General features: G+C 40.7%; 1 protein-coding gene across 1 annotated transcript; it reads left to right on the top strand.

The window, feature by feature from the left end:
* The first annotated feature begins 1,240 nt into the window (after positions 1-1,240).
* Positions 1,241-14,914, top strand: LOC126953692 (glutathione S-transferase A4-like). Its single transcript, XM_050789286.1, has 8 exons — positions 1,241-1,327; positions 2,332-2,382; position 3,115; positions 3,147-3,279; positions 6,205-6,346; positions 10,992-11,123; positions 12,563-12,575; positions 14,803-14,914. The coding sequence occupies exons 1-8, from the start codon at positions 1,241-1,243 to the stop codon at positions 14,910-14,912; spliced, it is 669 nt and encodes a 222-aa protein (XP_050645243.1). The 3' UTR covers positions 14,913-14,914.
* The last annotated feature ends 252 nt before the right edge of the window (positions 14,915-15,166 follow it).

The raw sequence follows: 15,166 nt of genomic DNA, 5'->3' as shown, positions 1-15,166 counted from the left end.
CACTGCACTCCAGGCTGGGTGATAGAGCGAGACTCCCTCTCAAAACCAAAAAAACAAGGTAGGGTATCACACTCTGCTTTTCTGGCATACAACTCCTAAATTCAGGGAATCTCCACAGTGCTGTCTTTTGTATGCTAATGTTGACTGATAGTTGCAGGATGGGGCTGGTTAATTGGAAGGAAAAAGACATGGTTAAAGGGTTGGGACTTCCAACCCATGGTTAAAGGGTTGGGACTTTCAGCCTCAAACCCCAACCTCTATGTAGGGAAGAGGACCAATGGCTTAATGAATCATGCCTATGTAATGAAGCCCAATAAAAACCCAGGACTGGATTCCAGGAGTTTGCGGACAGCTGAACAGGTAAAGGTTCCTGGAGGGTGTTGGGCCTGGGGAGGACGTGGAAGCTCCATGCCTCTTCCCCACACCTCACCCTATGCCTCTCTTCATCTATATCCTTGGTAATACCCTTTATAATAAACTGGTAAACTTAAGTGTTTTTTTTGAGTTCTGTGAGCTGCTCCAGCAAATTAATTAAACCCAAAGAGGGGGTTGTGGGAATCCCAACTTGAAGCTGACTGGTCAGAAGTTTTGGAGGCCTGGACTGATGACTGGTGTCTGAAAGGTAAGCAGTTTGGGGACAGAGCCCTCATTCTCTGGGATGCGATGCTGTCTCCAGGTGGATAGTGTTGGAATTAAATTGGAGGACACTCAGCTGGTGTCTGCTGCAGAATTAATTGCTTGCCAGTGGGGAGAAATCCCCACATATTTTGGGGTCACAGAAGTCTTCTGCGTTGACTGTTTTTTGTGTTTCTAGCAGAGCAATATGGTTTGAGAGTTTTTTTTTTGAAACAATATACATAATTTGTTCTTTCTTTTTTCTTAAATTGTGAGCTAGAGCATTTATAGGGTAGGGTGCAAATGCATTATGTGCAATTTTAAGACTAATTATAAAGACCACTAATTCCACTTAAGAAATAGAACATTGTTGGCATGCCAGAAACCTTAAGTGCTCCTCCCCAATAACAACCACATTCTCACTAGAAGTAACCATTATCCTGCTTCCTTGGTAATTATTTTCTTGCTTTGCTTCATAGTTTTACCTCCTATGTATGAATCCCTCAACAATAGTTTTGTTTTACCTGTTTTGGAATTGCTATAAATAGGGAAGAAATACCACATGACTTGTCAGTATATTGTTTAATTTTTTTTATATCCTTTAGAAAACTTTGAGCCAGGAATCATGGCAGCCAGACCCAAGCTCTACTACTTTCATGGCAGGGGCAGGATGGAGTCCATCCGCTGGCTGCTGGCTGCAGCTGGAGAGGAGGTTGGTTCCTGACTGGGATTGGGAAGGATGGTAATTTGGGTGGGAATGAAGTAGCCTCCTTTCCTCTTCAGGCTTCGGAATGGTGCCTACAGGCTGTATCTATTATTTTCCTTTCCTATTGTCTTCCTTTGTAAGAGGTGAGGGAGGGATCATAGGATGATGGAGGATTAGGGAGGATTTGGGGAGCTGTCAGGGGAGGTGGTGTTCCAGAAGCTTCATAGGGGCTAAAAAGATTTTTGTGGATCACAAGACAAAGAAGAGAGAGGAGACCCACATCTGCCTCATTCTCTCCATTGGGACTGGCTGATTTTCTGGGGTCTTTCATCTCTGCCTCAGCACCTTAGTCCTGTAGTACTCATGGCTGCCAGCTGGAATGTTAGGCCCAGCTGCAGTCTGGCCTCCCCTTTAACTCCTCCCTTGAAACATCTACCCTATGGGATCTTTCCTTAACTCTGAATTCCCTCCACACTGACTTCTTCATAGATTTTTACAAGTGCCTTGGAATTGTTTTATGCAGGTGTAGGCTTCCTTTTCCCTATCTGAATGCTATCTCCTGTAGAGCAAGGACTCATTACCTTGCTTATTTTTCTCTATTTCCTTTTAGGGACATCTCCCCTTACACTGCTTACCCACATCTCACGGTTTGGGGGGACCAAAAAAAAAAAATCAATCTTTCTCACAAAAGCTTTAGAAACATCATCAATAAATCATGATAATCTCACCTGATTAAAGATCTCTGGATTCCTTTCATTGAATATATGAGCATTAAAGAGAAATTTAACTTGTCTTTATATGAAGGGAAAATAACAGACGAGGAAGAAGAAAAAGAAGAGGAAAAATCACTGGGGAAGTTGGAGAAAGGACATGAGTTTGGAAGGAAGGAAGAACTTAGGTGATGAAAAGGAAAAAGAGGAATGGGAGCAAAAATAAAAAACCAACAAAAAACAAAATCTCTTTGTTGAGGACTTTAAAGTTGGAATAATATCTCTTTATCTTTTATTTAGTTTGAAGAAGAATTTCTTGAAACAAGAGAACAATATGAAAGTTGCAGAAGGGTAAGCCTAGATTTGTTCAATATTATCTTATTAGAGAAAAATGGAAACCTGCTTTGGGAAGTATTTGTTTTGATAAAAGAGACAGAGCTCTAGAATGGCTACTGTTAGAAAAGGCAAGCACATAGCATGACTGCTAACATTGATTGGCTGTTCATCATGTTCCTGATACACAGCTTAATTTGCGTCAGCAAAGGCCACACCAATTAGCCTTCAGAAACTCTTATCAAGTAGGTCATGACAGTGACTTTGGTTAAGAGGATAGAATGAAAATCGTATGTGTCCGCAATAATTGGTTTAATTCTTCCCATCTCACTGAAGAATCCTTTAAGAATCCCCACATCCCCACTCCCCCCACCTCCCACCCCCCCCCGCCATGTTGGCCAGACTCGTCTCAAACTCCTGACCTCAAGTGATCCGTCCACCTCAGCCTCCCAAAGTGCTGCGATTACAGGCATGAGCCACTGCACCCAGCCAACACCCTAAACTTTGAGAATCAGAAGCACTTATACTATAACATATTTACAGTAATGCAGAAAATCGTAAATAATCACGTTAACCAACACACAAAAATGCATGAGACTGCCAAATGAATCTCAGATTTTACATGAAGCAAATGGTAGCCATTTCCTCAACAACTGGGGTCTTTAATTCATCACTTTGGATAGAACCTAAAAATCACAGAGAGAAATTAGAAGTGAACCATCCTTAGATTTACTGCAACTACTGAATAAGGGTATCTTAACCCCTCTTTGCTCGAACCACAGATGGACGCTTGCTTTTCGGCCAAGTGCCTTTGGTTGAAATGGATGGAATGGTGCTGACACAGACTAGAGCCATCCTCAGCTATCTTGCTGCGAAGTACAACTTCTATGGGAAGGACCTGAAGGAAAGAGTCAGGTACTATAGTGTTCATTACTCTACTTGATTCTTAGCCAAACTTCTTCAGTTCTCCACCAACTGAGACCTGGTTCAGGTGTACCTTTCAGCCTGGATTGAGACAAAAAAGACAAATGGGACAAAGGGGAAATGACTTGCTAGACCTGGCATGCCTTGTACTTATTCTTTTTTCTTCTTTTGAGACAGGTCTCACTCTGTTGCCAGGCTGGAGTGCAGTGGCATGATCGCAGCTCACTGCAACTACCGCCTCCTGGGTTCAAGCAATTCTCATGCCTCAGCCTCCTGAGTAGCTGGGACCATAGGCATGCACCACCATGCCCAGCTAATTTTTGTATTTTTAGTAGAGACAGGGTTATGCCATGTTGGCCAGGCTGGTTTCGAACTCCTGGCCTCAAGTGATCCACTTGCTTTGGTCTCCCAAAGTGCTGGGATTATAGGCATGAGCCACCGTGCCCAGCCACCTTGTACTTATTCTTAATAAGTACTCCACATCCCCCTTTTCTGTGTACTACTGATAGTGCACTGAATGTTGCATTCAACATTCTCATATTCTCTCCCCACTCCTAACAAAATATGTTCTTAGAAAATAAACTGGTAAGTTATTCTACATGAAGGTAGAAATGACTGATTTATCACACATACTGAGCATTGTATCAATGATCTATTGACTATAAATAATGCTCTAAAACGTATCTTGAAAACTCTAAAACAAACCTGAAACACATTGACTTAAATCAGCAAGCATTTGTTATTGCTTACCTGTCTATGGGTGAGCAAGTATCTGGGTGGCCTATGTGAGTCAAGCTTGACTTAGCTAGACTGCATTCACTGATGTCTGTAGTTAGCCAGGCTCTGGTCATGGGTGTTGGCTGACTATCAGTTGGGATACGAATGGACCATGTGTCTCTCATCCTCTCATCCTGAGCTTGTTCTCATGGCAGCGAGGCAGAGTTCTGAGAGCGACAGTGAAAGCATACTGGCCTCCTAAGTTCTGGGTTCAGAATTGGCACCTCATCATTTCTACCTCATTCCACTCATTAAAGGAAGCCACAGATAGACTGGGAAATAGACCCCATCTATTGATGGGAGGAGCTGCCAAGTTTCATCACAAATACAGGAGGGTGAAGTTTTTTGGCCATTTTTTGGCCTCTGTATACCACAGACATCTATGCTACGCTGGGCATTGTGCTAGGCCTGGCAGAAAATGATTGGGTAATTATTCACGGGGATAGTTTAGTTTCATAAGAAATAACTAGACTTAAGACAAAACAAGTACTTGCAACTATAAAATCTTACCTGGATTTGGGGTCATGGGGCCTGTTCAGAGGTCCCTAAACAGTCATCACTATAAGCATGGACACAGTGCGCAAGGTCAGTATACACAGAAGACGCAGTGGGAGAAAGACCAGGGCTCAATTGTTCAGAAAAAGGAGAAAGAACAACACAGGAATGAGCAAGGCCCACAAAAAGTAGCAGCCCATGCCAACTTTCCCATATCTTCATCTTTAAAACAGGCTTAGTCATTCCAACCTGTAATTCCGAAGGTATATGGCAGGAGAAGCAATGTCAAACAGTATGTGAACATGATACTTTTGTAAATAAGTACAAATATGCAAATGCACTCTGCTTCTTATTGTTTTGATGCAAAGTTTTTAATTGGTCTTTAAAAATCTCGTTTTTTCTAAGACAAGCCCTGAGCTATAGATGGTGTTGTTAATATTCTTTTTCTTTGGGTTAGCCATAAACTACAGTAAACTAAAGCAAGTGGACTAGGTGACACTAACATGAAAGAAACATTATTTGTAATTCAAACAGGACAACGAAAGTATATTATTAAATTTTTTCTTTTTCTTTTTCATTCATTCTTTTTTTTTTTTTTTTTGAGATGGAGTCACGCTCTGTTGCCCAGGCTGCAGTGTACTAGTGTGATCTCGGCTCACTGCAACCTCTGCCTCCTGAGTTCAAGTGCTTCTCCTGCCTCAGCCTCCCAAACAGCTGAGACTATAGGCACGTGCCACCACACCCTGCTGACTTTTGTATATTTAGTAGAGATAGGTTTCACCATGTTGGTCAGGCTGGTCTCAAACTCCTGGCCTCAAGTGATCTGCCTACCTTGGCCTCCCAAAGTGCTGGGATTATAGGTGTGAGCCACCATGCCAGGCCTTTTTTTTTTTTTTAATTTTTAAGAGATGGCATCTCACTATGTTGCCCAGGCCAGACCCAAACTGCTGGGCTCAAGCAATCCTCCCGTCTCATCCTCCGGCTTAGTTGGGCCATAGATGTGCCACTAAGCCTGACTCCATTATTCTTTATATGCTGTTAAAAAGAAAAAGACTACAGAAGACCATTAAAACAAATTCATTAAGCAATTAGCATATAATGGGGAATACAAAGACACTCTTGAAGAGATAACTAGCACAGCATGAACGTATAATAGGCCAGTAAATAACAGCAATAGAGATACTATGGTTTGTTTATTTATTTAGTGCTTGGCAATGAAAGGAAAACTTTAAAGGAAATTAAACATTTCTTTCTCAGTTGCCAGGTCAACAGAAGACCTGTTAAATTATCTATCTTCTCTAAATAAGTGAAAATGTTCTGGTACTAATTGTTTTGTAGTTTTAATAAACTTCATTGAGTTTAGTTTTTAAAGCCATAATAATCAATTATTTGTTTATGGTAGATTTCAACTTAAGGGCATTCGTGAATTCTTTCATACATCCTTTTATTCAATAAACATTTCCAGAGACTCTACTATATCCTGGGCACTTGGCTGGTTCTGGTGCTAGAAATCATTCATGAGAGTGGAAGCTTAAGAGGAAAAATAAACATTATTTGCTCCTGCATCCATTTATACCAGAGAAGTGTTGGAGTAAGAACCCTATGCTCAAAACCTCCTTGATGGTCAAATGGTTGTTTTGTCAGGATCAGCATGTACATTGATGGCACCCAGGTCCTGATGATGATGATAATTATGGCCCCCTTCAAATTCCCTGAGGAAAAACAGGAGACGCTTGCTTCCATCATGCAGAAAGCTAAAACCCGGTACTTGCCTGCCTTTGAAAAGGTAGGCTTCAGGTATCCAGGGCTTTTACATTTTGTTTCTGAGAATATTTCAAGAGTGAATATCTGAAAAGAGACACAGAGGCCATGTTAGAGCTTTACTGCCTTTGGATCAAAACTTTAAAAAGGATCCAGAACAAATTACAGGTAAAATTATGGAACCTCCAATGAAACGGAGTTGGAATATACCAAGTACAATGAAAGCATACAGCATTTCTGTTCTGTCTTTTAAAATAAGACATCAGCCTAAGGTGTGACCACCGTGAATACTATCAGGTTTTTTTTTTTTAGGTCTAATACTAGAGGCTAATTATGCCTCAATCAAAAGACAAACTCTCTCTCTCTCTTTTTTTTTTTTTTTTTTTTTTTTAAGACAGAATCTCACTTTGTCACCCAGGCTGGAGTGCAGTAGCGTGATCTCGGCTCACTGCAACCTCTGCCTCCCGGGTTCAAGTGATTCTCCTGCCTCAGCCTCCCTAGTAGCTGGGACTATAGGCGTGTACCACCATGCCTAGCTAATTTTTGTATTTTTAGTAGAGACCGGGTTTCACCATGTTGGCCTTGGTCTCGAACTCCTGGTCTCAAACTTCCAACCTCAGATGATCTGCCCGCCTCGGCCTCCCAAAGTGCTGGGATTACAGGTGTGAGCCACTGCACCCGGCAATCGGCCATTTTTTTAAGGAGCTCTGGTTTCTTTTATGCTTAACTTTTTCATGCCATAGTAGTCATAAAGAATGATGATATCTGTATGGCATCGGCACAAACAGGCAAAGCAGCTGGCAGCTGGAAGAGACTGCTTTGGGGGCTCCATCACTCCAGGCCTCTTTTGACAACCTCAAGAGCTTGCAGTTCAAATTCTCTCTTATTGGCTAGGTGCGGTGGCTCATGCCTGTAATCCCAGCACTTTGGGAGTCCGAGGCAGGTGGATCACTTGAGGTCAGGAGTTTGAGACCAGCCTGGCTAACAAGGTGAAACCCTGTCTCTACCAAAAATATAAAAAATTAGCTGGGTGTGGTGGCGGGCTCCTGTAATCCCAGCTACTCAGGAGGCTGAGGCAGGAGAATCACTTGAACCCGGGAGGTGGAGGTTGCAGTGAGCTGAGATCGCACCATTGCACTCCAGCCTGGGCAACAGAGTGAGACTCTGTCTCAAAAAAAAAACAAAACTCTGTTATTGACACACAGCAGTGAAGTGTGGCACCTGGGTGATGCATTCTGGCCCAAATAACCCTCCTTAATCGGATGTTGGATTATTTAGAATGCTCATTTATAAGACTATTTTATTTAACTTGGAGTTGGATATGATAGTTTTTGAAAATGTACCTTAGTGTCTATTATAGTTTGTTCCCAGAGAATCTTTTAAGAAAGTGGAATGATATCATTCATTTATATCATAGTTGTTATTTCTGAAATAAGTAGATGCTTAATACTTGGGTCTAGTCTTTGGCCAGGACTATGTTACTTCTATTCTGTAAGACACAATGTACTGAAGAGTTTTGATTGTGTTTTGGATTTAAATACAAAGTTACTAATTTCCTTATGTTAAGTTAAAGAACTGGGAACTATTCAAAATGCGACGTCACCCTTACTTGCCATTGAGGCTTGGGCTTGTGTTATTTTTTTAGTTGCCAAACCATCTTTTCATGATATTCCTTCTGATCAAGAAAATATATCCTGGAGGCTGCTGTTTCAAACAAAGCATCTCTCTGGGGCTTTGGGATAGATCTTTTCTCTGAGTGAAGAGAATGATACTGAGCAGAAAACAAACCCTGCTTCTCTTATTCACCTATTACTGGATAACTAAACTGCTTTTTCCAAATCAAAGAATACTGTACTTCAACATAATACTTCAACTCAATAATGTAGATGCTGTATTTCAAAATATGTTAAGTCCAAGTTTTTGTATTTAGATATCAAATTTTATTTCTGAAAATGAGGTGAGTTTTAAAAATTATTTTATAAGAAGTAGATGTTCATTATATAAAAAATTAGACAACACAGAGCTGTAGAATGTAGAAAGAAACCACTACTATCCTCACACCCAAAGATATATCTCAGTCAGTATTATTTTTATATGGTTCTTCCTAGTTTTTCCCATATAAATACATTTTTATTTGTTTTTTGGACTTTTAGATAATTATGATTATACAGGAGATAATTTTGCCGGGTATTCCATTACAATTAACCCCGATCAACATGTGAATTGGGGCATATAACTTTTGACCTCTCAAAAACTATGAATAACCTACTGTTGAATGGAAGCCTTACTGATAACATAAACAGTGGATTAACACATATTTTGTAGCTATATGTATTAAGTACTATATTCAAAGTAAGCGAAAGAAAAAAACTTTATTAAGAAAATCATAACGAAGCGAAAATATATTTACTATTCATTAAGTGGAAATGGATCATCATAAAGGTCTTCATCCTCATCATCTTCACGTTGAGTAGGCTGAGGAGGAGAAGGAGGAGGGGTTGGTCTTGCTGTCTCAGGGGTGGCAGAAGTGGAAGAAAATTATGTATAAGTGAACCTGTATAGTTCAAACCTGTGTTGTTCAAGGGTCAACCGTATTTAAAATATTTTCAGAATCAGAACTGCTATGTACCTACTACTTGGCAGTAACAAATGTCAGTACTTTTATTTTCTTGCTTAAGAATTTTACTTTCTCATTAAAACAAATGTATATAGATAGCCGAAGTCTCCTTTGAACTGTACTCAAACATTATACCCTTCCTCTCTCCCTTCTCAGAGGCAACCACTATCGGAAATTTGATGTAAATTCTTTCTCTTCATTTTTAAAAATAGAGACCTGGCTTTGAGCTGTTTTAAAAGTATTTACACGTGTGGATCTTAAAATATTTTTATGTACATAGCATCATACTATAAGTTTGTTCTACTACTTGTTTTTATCAACCAACTTTATGTTTTTGAGCCTTATAGGCAAATATCTTGTCATTGCTAATACATTTGTATTTATCCTTTTCGCTTTATTTATTCTATTTACAAAAACAAAACTTTTCTTTGAGTTTTCCTTTGTTTTTCTAGATCCTGGCAGATGATCTTGTTTTCTTTATCTCCAGCTTTTCTTCTATGGTTCAGAAGGTAAACATTTCTTTCTGAAACTATTAATGTTTGTCCTTCTCTTGATAGGACAAAGATTCAACTTTTCTCCAAACTTCTTCCTGTTTCTGTTTTTGTTAAATAATATTTTATATCCAACTTGTTTTTAAACTTCTTCTAATTTTTTTTTTTAGCTACAACTTATGTGTATTTATGAACACATTTAACTGATTCCTTAGCTAACCATTGCTCCTTGCTTCTCATGCCTTTCTTCTGGGTGCTTTTTCCTTCTAAGGGAAGCACGTCTTTTTTGGAGTTCTTTCAGGAAAGGTCTGTAAGTGGTTAACTCTTTCAGTCTTTGCTAGAAAATATCTGTTTTTTTACCTTTACTCTAAAATAATGATTTAGATGTTTATAGAATTCTAGATTAATAAATTGCAAACAACTCACAATCTTTCTGTGCCCAACCATCACCAGACACCTGCACGTTAGCTCACTTCAATCATGGCATTATCAGTACTGCACAAAGCCCTCTTTTGCAGACAGCATAGACACTATCTATAAAATCTTCAGCAAGCCTTTGTTTCTTTGCAGTCAGCTTCTCTTCTGCAGATCCTGCCCATTGCCTCCTCGCAACATAGTTTCCTACTTTCTTGAACAAATCTGCCTTTCTTTACAACTATCTTGGTAAATTCTTTGACCCGGTGCCACCAGCCCAGAGAGTGGTTGCTCACCCACAACACCTTTTTATCATCTCTTTGATTTGAAAACATTTTTATCCCTTTACAGAATCGACTCTTATTTTTGGCTCTGTGGTTCAAAATTCTTTTTCATCAGTTTGTTACCTCTGTCTCATAGATGACTTGGGTTTCCTTATATGCTGTGTAATTTTTAGCTGTGAGTTTGTCTTCAGCAGGAGTCCCATTTCATTTATTTGATATATCTCATCAAGTGTTTGTACTATAGAATTCACTGATTCTGGCGATTTTTCCCCATCCACACTAACATTTATTTTTATTCTTGCATGTATCACAAGAAGAGACATAGCACTTGAATTTACCTTTGCTCCTTATTTATCAAGTGAACCCACATTTAATGCATCTGGTACTCACAGATGCACCTGAGAGGTTTCTAAATATTCACTCTTCACTGGATAGTGAAAAATTAGCTTTCTACGTGGCTCTGCTTTGGACTTCTGGGATCACATTTGTCACTTGTTTCTATTGGTGGTATAGCCAGCAGGCTTAAGCTAGTTGTAACTTTTGTGTCTCTCTGCACTGGTGGATACAATTTTACTTAGCCACCTCCAGGTTTATAACAGGAGTCCAGTACCAGCATTTCACCACCCAAAAGGCCTTGATAATCACTGACAAATTACCCCCACCAAAATTGTGCCAGTTTACAACATGTGTTAGAGTGTTGGTTTCATCCTATTCTTACCAGCCCTGGAGATTTTTTTGTTGTTGTTGTTAAGATTCTTTATTAAATCTAATCAGAACAAAGGCTTCATGCTCTTGTTAAGTATTTAGACATGCAAAATGGTTTTTACTCTCATTTGATATTCTTTATTATTTTTCTTTCTGTAGATTTTGAATGACCATGGAGAGGATTTTCTTGTTGGCAACAAATTCAGCCGGGCAGACATACAGCTGTTAGAAGCTATTTTAATGGTGGAAGAACTCAATGCTTCTGTTCTTTCTGACTTCCCTCTACTAAAGGTAGTGTATTAACATCCACACAAAGCCCAGAAAAAAATGAACAAAGATTGAAGCAAAATATGCCTCTAGGCCAATCTCAAAAGAAACTTAAGAACACTGGCGTGTGTGTGTGTGTGTGTGTGTGTGTGTGTGTGTGTGTGTGGGGTGGGGTTTTGTTGTTGTTGTTATTGTTGTTTTTGTTTGTTTTTTTGAGACAAGGTCTCACTCTGTTGCCCAGGTTGGAGTGCAGTGGCATGATCATGGCTCACTGCAGACTTGACCTCTTGGACTCAAGCGATCCTCCCACCTCATCCTCCAGAGTAGCTGGTACCACAGGTGTGCACCACCACACCTGGCTAACTTTTTTTCTTTTTTTTTTGTACAGATGGGGGTTTCTCTGTGTTACCCAGGATGGCCTCAAACACCTGGCCTCAAGCAGTCCCCTGGCCTTGGCCCACCAAAGTGTTGGGATTACAGGCATAAGCCACCATGCCCAGCCCAAGAACACTGTTTTAAAAATCATTCTGACCAGGCGCGGTGGCTCACACCTGTAATCCCAACACTTTGGGAGGCTGAGGCAGGCGGATTGCGAGGTCAATAGATCAAGACCATCCTGGCCAACACGGTGAAACCCAGTCTCTACTAAAAATACAAAAATTAACTGGGCGTGGCGGCGTGTGCCTGTAATACCAGCTACTTGGGAAGCTGAGGCAGGACAATCGCTTGAACCTGGGAGGCGGAGGTTGCAGTGAGCTGAGATTGTGCCACTGTACTCCAGCCTGGGGACCCAGCGAGACTCCTCTTGAAAAAAAAAAAGTAAATAAAAAATCATTCTTTTATTCATTTTGGTTATTTTTCTCTTGCTTATCTATAGGATCTGTTACGAAATAAAACTTTATGAAGGGGGAAAATAATTGATTATTTTGATGTCTAGCATGAACATTTAGCATGATGCTAAACATCATGATGTTTAGCATGAACATTAAAAACTTTCCTGTTTTTAGTGCTTTTAAAACTTTTCTTCCTGGCAAAGCAAAGCTCACACGTCTGTCTTTGTTGTTTCTCCCTCTAGGTCCTACCAGATGACCCTGCCTGCTTTTAGTCCCCCTGATTGTGGGCTCCCACATAGTTCCTCCATTGTTCAAAGCATTTGCTGAGGAGGTGCTGTCAGTCTCCTGTGGCACTGCCCCAGCCCTCAGACAGAATTCCCGTCCTGCCAGACCTTACCTGGCCTCTGTTCCAATTCCTGAGAAACATTTTATCTAATAGGTAACCAGGGGTCTTGTGGTTTAAGAATTAGCAATTTTTCTTACAATAAAAGAAATGCAAGTTCATATAGTTATGTTAGACGTTTGTGTAAACCAAAAGAAGACAAGAAAAAAGACTGGCCGGCTGCGATGGCTCACGCCTGTAATCCCAGCATTTTAGGGGGCCGAGGTGGGCAGAGCTCCTGAGGTCAGGAGTTTGAGACCAGTCTGGCCAACATGGTGAAACCCCTTCTCTACTAAAAATATAAAAATTAGCTGTGCGTGGTGGTGCATGCCTGTAATCCCGCTACTTGGGAGGCTGAGGCAGGAGAATTGCTTGAACCCGGGAGGTGGAGGTTTCAGTGAGCCGAGATCGCACCACTGCACTCCAGCCTGGGCTACAGAGCAAGACTGTCTCAAAAAAGAAAAGAAAAAAGACCTATAATCTCACCAGCCAAATGTTATCTGCATGAGATTTCCTGACCTATTATTTTGCATTTTCCCTCCAAATAGGGTCATACTGAAGATTGTTTTGTGGCCTTCATTTAACATCCTTTTCAATTATCATGAATAAGTTTACAGGTCAACAAATATTCTTTTGCAATAGTATGCTATTTTATTTTCATTAATCAATAGAATCACATCTTCTTAAAAAAAAATCAGAGCTATGGCCGGGTGCGATGGTTCATGCTTGTAATCCCAGCACTTTGGGAGGCTGAGGCGGGCAAATCACTAGAGGTCAGGAGTTTGAGACCAGCCTGGCCAACATGGTGAGACCCCGTCTCTTCTAAAAATATAAAAAATTAGCCAGGTGTGGTGGTGTTCACCTGTAATCCCAGCTACTAAGGAGGCTGAGGCAGGAGAATCACTTGCACCCGGGAGATGGAGGTTGTAGTGAGCCAAGATCATGCCATTGTACTCCAGCCTGGGCAACAGAGTGAGACCTCATCTAAAAAAAAAAAAAAAAGTGAGAGCTATGTAAAAAGAGCATAAATTCAGAAGTCTTATTCCCACCCCTTCCCTCCCACCACCCTGCTCCCATAATCACTTTATTGGCATCCTATGTATACTTCCAGTGTTCCTATTTATGCAGATAAAAGCAAATTAGAATATATAGTCATATTCTTTGCAACTCTCAACTTTCTTGCACAAAACAGAAAATAGTGTATATTCTGTTCTGCCCTGGGCTCAAGGACCTTCCTCTTTCCTATTACATAAGAACATTTTAAATTACTAGTTTATACTCCTTGTAGAGTATCATAATTTACATAACCAGTCTCCTTTTCCTAGAAACAGGTTCTTTCCAATTTTTACCATGTTAACATTCTTTTTTTACATTTTTTGGTGGGGGACAGAGTCTTGCTCTGTCGCCCAGGCTGGAGTGCAGTGGCGCGATCTCGGCTCCCTGTAATCTCTGTCTCCCGGGTTCAAGCAATTCTCCTGCCTCAGCTTGCTGAGTAGCTGGGATTAGAGGCTCGTGCCACCACGCCCGGCTAATTTTTGTATTTTTAGTAGAGACAGGGTTTCACCATGTTGGCCAGGCTGGTCTCAAACTCCTGACCTCATGATCCATCTACCTTAACCTCCAAAGTGCTGGGATTACAGGTGAGAGCCACCGCACCTGGCCCCTGTTAACATTCTTACAGCTATTTCTTTTATTCAAAAAAAGTTTTTATAGAGATGGGGGTCTCACTCTGTTGTCTGGGCTGGTCTTGAACTACTGAGCTCAAACAATTCTCCCACCTCAGCCTCCCAAAGTACTAGGATTACAGGTGTGAGCCACCACACTTGGCCTCTTATAGCTATTTCTTTGCTCACACCCATACTTATTCCTTTATAATAATTCCTAAAACAAGAATTGATAGGTCAAGAATATGAATGTGACCAGATGTGGTGGCTCATGCCTGTAATCCCAGCACTTTGGGATGCTGAGGCGGGTGGATCACTAGAGGTCAGGAGTTCAAGACTAGCTTGGCCAACATGGTGAGACCCTGTCTCTACTAAAAATACAAAAATTAGCCAGGTGTGGTGATGTGTGCCTGTAATCCCAGCTACTTGGGAGGCTGAGGTGGGAGAATTGCTTGAACCCAAGAGATAGAGGTTGCAGTGAGCCAAGATTGTGCCACTGCATGCCAGCCTAGGCAACAGAGTGAAACTCCATCTCAAAAGAAAAAAAAAGAATATGAATATTTTAGGGGTATGCACTGCCTGATTGTGACTTTTTAATAGATAAAATAACTCATGCTAAACATGTCAGCAGTTGTATTATTATCCATTTCAGAAATATCCAGCAAAGACTTTTTGAGGGATTAATGCAGATTCAACACACTGGACTCCATAAACTGAGGTCTAAGCACCCTTCACTGATGACAAAGTTGAGATTTTTCTTAAAGGTTGTGACTGCTATTAAGGCCCTGATTTTACTGTTTCTCATTTCAGGCTTTTAAAACAAGAAATCAGCAACATCCCTACAATTAAGAAGTTCCTGCAGCCTGGGAGTCAGAGGAAACCACCCCCTGATACCCACTACGTTGACTGTGTCAGGAACATAGTGCTGCTCTAATGGCAGCAGGTTGCGTGATGGCAAACGTTATGATCCAGTCGCAGCACCAGCATGTGCTGTCTGCAGAGGGTAATAGAAGCGAACTGTAGATCCCAGGAGTAAAGTGTCTGAAAAGAACCAAACAATGCTGCCATTAACAGCAATGCTGATTAAATGTAGTATAAAACCATTCGGATGTGTGTGGCTTTTTAAAGCTTGTCAGTTATGGATGATAGTCTACAACTTTTATGAAATAAATAAATAGGAGCCAGATA

Source organism: Macaca thibetana, chromosome 4 (assembly GCF_024542745.1).
Source record: "Macaca thibetana thibetana isolate TM-01 chromosome 4, ASM2454274v1, whole genome shotgun sequence".
NCBI classification, from domain to species: Eukaryota; Metazoa; Chordata; class Mammalia; order Primates; family Cercopithecidae; genus Macaca; species Macaca thibetana.
This window is presented reverse-complemented; position numbering and strand designations above follow the sequence as displayed.

What these genes read in the sequence shown, in the direction of transcription:
- LOC126953692 (XM_050789286.1), top strand. Translation starts at nt 1,241, where the DNA reads ATGGCAGCCAGACCCAAGCTCTACTACTTTCATGGCAGGGGCAGGATG. An exon ending in TGGCTGCAGCTGGAGAGGAG is followed by an intron (nt 1,328 to 2,331) that starts GTTGGTTCCTGA and finishes TCTTTTATTTAG; the next exon opens with TTTGAAGAAGAATTTCTTGA. An exon ending in ACTTGCCTGCCTTTGAAAAG is followed by an intron (nt 6,347 to 10,991) that starts GTAGGCTTCAGG and finishes TTCTTTCTGTAG; the next exon opens with ATTTTGAATGACCATGGAGA.